We start from the raw sequence: 6,000 nt of genomic DNA, 5'->3' as shown, positions 1-6,000 counted from the left end.
ATTCAATTATGTAGTGATATTTTAAAAACATGGGAAAGGCTAAGGAAGTTTCAGATGAAATGAAGAAACTAATTATAAAAGCTGTGGGGAAAATAATGACTTACAAAAGGATTTCTGAACATTACAATGTTTCTAAACCAGGAATATGTCACATTATGAAAAGGTTTCGTCAGCGCAAAACTATTGAAAGCAAGCCTCGCTCTGGAAGATCTAAAGTTACAACTGAAAAGGCTGATGGATTATTAGTAAGGTTTTGCAAGAATAATCCTCACATGACTGCTATCGAACTTAATTCAATTATGCATTAGTTTCATGTCACAAACTGAGGCGTTGATACAACTAAACGTCGATTGCGATAAAGTAATCTGTATGGTCGCCGTCCAGTTAAGAAACCTCTTATATCTGCGAGAAATTTAAGAACCAGAACAAAATTTGCGAGAGATCATCTCAGCTGGACAGTTAATGATTGGTCAAAAGTTCTTTTCTCCGATGAATCAAAATTTATGCTATTCAGTAGTGACGGAATTAGATATGTCAGACGTCCAATAGGAGATAGATTCAATCCAAAATATCAGTTACCTACTGTTAAACATGGAGGAGGAAATATTATGGTTTGGGGGTGTTTTAGTCGTGACAACCTGGGTCCCATTCATCGCATAGAAGGTATTATGGACCAGAGAGTTTATTTAGACATAACGAAGAACATTATGCTGCCCCATGCAAAGGACAAAATGAATCGCAATTGGATCTTTTAACAAGATAATGACCCAAAGCATTGTGCCAGATCTGTTAAGGAATATTTTCAATCAAGAAATGTCAGAGTTCTTGAATGGCCTTCACAGAGCCCAGATCTCAAGGAAGTATCCAGAAGTTGCCAGAAGCATGCAGAAGCTTCTAGAAGTTTCCAGAAGAAGCATCTAAAAGCATCCAGTAGCATCCAGAAATATCCAGAAGCATCCAGACGCATCCAGAAGCTTCCAGAAGCATCGAAAAGAAGCATCTAGAATTTTCCAGAACAGGTTTACACAGATTCATTTTACTATATAAAAGACATGTAAATTGACATGTAATTCAGCCAGTATATGGAAGTCAATCAGTCAGTATTATCAAGACAGTTTATCGAAGTGAGTTTTATCAAAGTGTTTTATCGAAGAACATCAATACAAGAAGTGAAATACAACAAGTGTTTCATTACATCAATACAGTTCACATCCAACCAAGACGTTGTGTTCCACAGAGCATTATTGTATCATCACAAGGTAAATGTAACACGGTAAGCCTTGAGAAGCGTGATTATTAATTTTTATTATTTGTATGACTTCAAGTGCAAAAATGGCTCCCGACAGTCTTGGATTGGAACTAAGAAAGAAAATTATTGGCGATTATGTAAGTGGAATGTCACAAAAAAGTATTTGCATCAAGCTATGTTTCAAATATCGTTCTACGGGGAAGTTGGCAACAGATAATAAAGGTGGAAGACCACGTTCCACCACTTCTAGAGAGGATTCTATGATCGTCAGATCCGTCAAGAAGGATCCCTGGATATCAACAGTCGAGATACAAAAGCAATTACAGCTGCCTGTATCGGACCGAACAATCAGACGACGTGCTGTTGAAGCCGGATTATTTTCTCGACGCCCTGCAAAGAAACCGCTGATTTCACTAAAAAACCAGAAGAAAAGACTCCTGTTTGCTACATCTCATATTGACTGGAATGTGCAGAAATGGCGAACTGTCCTGTTCAGTGATGAATCGAAGTTCAACATCATTAGGAGCGATGGCATTTGCCGTGTACGTCGACCGGCCGGAAAACGCCTCGATTTACGTTACTGCCATAAGACCGTGAAGCATGGTGGAGGCAATGTAATGGTCTGGGGGTGTTTTTCTGCTAACGGTCTAGGTCCAATACATCGAAACGATGGAATAATGGACCGTTTCATGTATAAAAATATCCTGAAAGATGTTATGTTACCTCATGCTGAATGGAATATGCCAATAAAATGGGTTTTTCAGCAAGACAACGATCTGAAACACACTGCAAAAGTAGTCAAGCAGTGGTTTCAAGACAACCACCTATCGGTCATGGATTGTCCGCCTCAATCTCCGGATCTCAACCCTATCGAGAGCCTGTGGGAGATCGTCAACCGCAGAATTAATCGTGAAGGTGTTCGTAATAAGGATCAACTGTTTGAACAAATCCAAAAGGTCTGGGCAGCGATTCCACAAAGTTTTATTGATCACCTGATCGAATCTATGCGTCGAAGATGCAAGGCTGTGATCGACAACAAAAGATTCGCCACGAAATATTGATAGCGAAATACAGCTTGGTCAACATTTTGTCGAGTTGCACTTGTTTTGTCCAGAAGGAAATCAACTTTTTTTAATACTTTTGATTAATTTATTAATTTTCGTGTACAAATAATGAACTTTGTGATGAATAAAACTTAAAGAACTTTGTCTCTAAACAGTAACATAGTTATTTCTCTAAATTGAAAAAATGCAGCACTTTTATATAAAGAAACTAAATTAGCATTATTTGGTTGCAAATGTTTTGTCCAATACTGTATGTAGGTACGTGCGTATCTGGGTTTTTACGGCACCGATTTTAAAGACAAAAACTGTGACCTTTTTTTTCACAGCGTGCTCGAAGTCGGTGTGGTAATGTATTTATTTGTCTTTTTTTTTAGAATTTTATATCAGCTTAGACTTTATTAAAAAAGTAGAATGTTTTATGTTGAATAAATTATAGTTTTTTTTTACGTGTAATAAATTTTTCAGTTTTTTTTATTGCTATTTAAAATTGTGTTCCTGTTCTGGCACTGCATTGATATTGAAGGCATGTTGGTACATATTTGAAATTTTTCAGTCAACTGTATAGATCTATTTTCTATGTGCCTGCCAAATTTCATCAAAAAATATTCATGACCACATACCCTATTATTCCACGCAGTGGAGGTATGTAATTCCACTTCCGTTACATAGTATTAGGGGGAGGGGCGGTTTTTGACAGTAGAGAATTCAGTATATTTGTTTTTTTCATTCATTATAATGATATATTTTATTAGAACTGTTATTTATATATTTATCTTTCATTGAAATTCATTAGTAAAGATAAAAATAAAGCGAAAACGCTGAGGCTTTTAATGTATTTAAAGATATATAATTATTGTAAATATTGCAAAAAAAACGCGATATTTTTTTATGCATGTTTTATAAAATTTTATTATAAATTTTACTATTACGTTTTAATCATTAAAAATACTTTGTGTCTTTAATTCGAAACTTTTTTAGTTACGTTTTTTAATCGTTTTGCACATTTCAGCTGTACAACGTCAAAACACAGTATCTGTATTTTTCATAATTGGATATGAAAATGATTTTGTAAAGTACGTTGGGGTGCCTCCTTAACTTTATACTTATCACTTGAAACTTCATACTATGAAGGGTTTGAAATTTTTACACACGTACCTACTGTATGTGCAAACAAGATTAACATTTTTCGCATAGTTTAATATTCTAAACATTTTTACGGCAACTTCAATAAAAGTGGAATTGTTCTAATCTATGTTTATAACATTCTTTAATAGTACGTTAGTAACGAATGGGTTTGTAGAAAAATCTTCGATCACTGTTATCATGAGAATAGTCAGTTTCGAAATTTTGTAACAATTTAACGGTTAAGGATTGTAATCAATTAATTTATGGTTCTCGTAGTTTTTAACGAAAATTTCCAGCAAATTAATTGATTTACGTAAGCTATAACGAACCTTTCGAGCAAATTACTCGAAGTTACGAAAACTTCGTAAGTCTTTCCTCTATCCCAAACAGGAGGGAACTGTTGAGAGTGATAATTGCGTAATTACGTAATACGAATTACGTGAATAAGGATCGCATTTTAGAAATGCGCACAAAAATGAAATAGACACGAAAAATTTGAGTTCCCATCGAATTTAAGGTTGTATAAAACGAGTTTTGTTAATTGATCTTAAAATAAATATACATAGTAAAAGATATAAATAGTTGTATGCTTGGGGGAAACGTAGCAGTTTGCAGAGACCTTTCATGCCTGCATAATGCTCTATCGGGATCTCCTTCAAGAATATATAGGTCAACAAGATTTCTAGAAGCATTAATATCAACTCTCGCATGAGCAAGAGTAAAGAATTCTTTTGCTTGCTTCATATTCTTTTTTTAACAATATTTTGCTAACAACTATCGTCTTTTGAAATTAAACAATTTACAAGAGAACTCATTTTCACTAAATAAAAAAACTTTTTTCTTTAATTTCGTTGTTAAAAAAATCTCTTACAAATATACATATTCTGAATTTTCAAATATAAAACCCGTTAGAATTGACATGAATTAAAAAACACAAAGCCTTGTAGTTTGCAATTCCTCTAAATGTCATTTTTTTGACAAAATGAAAGAAAAATTGCACATGCATTATACCAGGAGGTTACTCAGGAGTTTTTAATTGTATAGTTTTTTTCGACATATATGCCATCAAAATGATTTAAAAAAAGATTAAAAAAACTACCATAACAAAAACTCTATAAAATCTTCCTAGCATCAGAAAAAGGCCCCGGTGTAATGATAAAAAGTACCGATATAAAATATCAAAGAATATGTTGATTGAATTAAACATGGTTGTTTAATGTGGAAACCAGTTTATGCCGCATCAGACTTCGACAACTAAATGTAATTATAATTTACAGATTAAAAATCCTTTATAAAAATAAAAACAAATAATCAGATTCTGCTGCGAGTTTTTTAAAAGTTTTTTTTATTTTATTTTCGCTTATGATTTGAGTTATTATATAAAATAATAAAAATTTAGGCTACGCTTCTATAAAATTAGGTTGATTTCTGATTTCGGTTCTTTTAAGAAAAAAATCAAACTCGGATTTCCTTTCTCCAAGGGTCATTCAATATCAAACCAAGCAAGCGATCTCTCAACGTTTCATGTTACTACAGGTTGTACAAACCCACGAATTAGAAATAGTCCCAAAATTTAACCCGCAATACTTCTGAAGATGTCCTTTGTCAAAGATAGGCTGATTCAGCTTTAGCATTCTTAAAGCCAGAATATGGATTCCAATAAAATTACTGAATAGGTGCACAAAAAAAAACATAATGCAACATAATGGTTGCATAAAGGTTATAAAAATCTGGTATCTGGTATCTGGTAACATAACGGTGAATAAAAATCTGAGCTTAAAAAGTCGTTACGCTAAAAGTATACGTTTTATCTTTAAGAATAAACTGAAAGTGGCCATGAGACTTTGGACCAAAATGTTTTTTTCTAATGTATACAAAAATAATTTGTAAAGCGATACATATTTTACAAAACACTTGCTTTAGTTTATATCCTTCTTAAGATCACAGGGTGCATTTGGTAAATTCCAGAGTTTTAAAACAGTTAAAAATATATTATTTGCAATTGAACTGCTTTAACTTTTTTTCTTTGTACTTTTTAAGTTCAAACCAGAAAAAACATGAGAAACTTCTGCATGACAAATCAAACTTTCACAAAAATTTAAAAACTGTTCAGTTGTTTTGCAACTCTTTTGCTTTTTTGCAGATGTGTTTGCTGCTTTCTATCCCTGTTCAGCAACTTAAAGCACATTCTGATAACGCTCTTCACCTCTACCAGATGGCAAATAATTTGAGCTTGGATTGACTCCTCATTTGGCGCAACTGTTCACTGCATGGATTGGTTGTAGATTATTAAGAGGTTTTTTTTATGAAATCATTCCATTTTATCTTACCTTCTCCCATCAGATGTGGAGTTGAAGAATGTAAAACATAAAACACGAAATCGAGTCAACAAGACCTAAAACGACTGGCAGAGACTTTTCCCACTAATAACAGTAATGAAAAAAAAAATTTTTTGTAAGGACTGATTTCTATTTATTTCTTTGGATTTAAATAAATTCATAACTTTTGTTAGATAAGAAAACATCGTTTAATATTTCAGTCAAAACTATAAGTAGGTGATAG

At 33.1% G+C, this 6,000-nt stretch overlaps 2 protein-coding genes across 5 annotated transcripts in view; both read right to left on the bottom strand.

The window, feature by feature from the left end:
- LOC145193210 (uncharacterized) overlaps window positions 1–6,000 on the bottom strand; it is a 145,863-nt gene that overhangs the window by 98,154 nt on the left and 41,709 nt on the right. The gene's annotated exons all lie outside the window — the stretch shown is intronic.
- The window catches only part of LOC149891482 (lysosome membrane protein 2-like), a 40,530-nt gene continuing 38,788 nt past the window's right edge, over window positions 4,259–6,000 (bottom strand). For all 4 annotated transcript variants that reach the window (XR_016449729.1, XM_090078305.1, XM_090078306.1 and 1 more), the window contains one exon: window positions 4,259–4,692. Coding sequence is in view for 3 of the 4 variants with exons in the window: in XM_090078305.1 (XP_089934431.1) it covers window positions 4,669–4,692 (24 nt within the window). In the remaining variant the exon portion in view is untranslated. The remainder of the gene's footprint in view (window positions 4,693–6,000) is intronic.

Source organism: Hydra viridissima, unplaced genomic scaffold (genome assembly GCF_058129835.1).
Source record: "Hydra viridissima isolate aposymbiotic clone 2 unplaced genomic scaffold, HvirCarnegie_v1 scaffold_2, whole genome shotgun sequence".
Taxonomy (NCBI): domain Eukaryota; kingdom Metazoa; phylum Cnidaria; class Hydrozoa; order Anthoathecata; family Hydridae; genus Hydra; species Hydra viridissima.
Note: the sequence above shows the minus strand (reverse complement) of the source record. Positions and strands in the feature narration are given on the sequence as shown.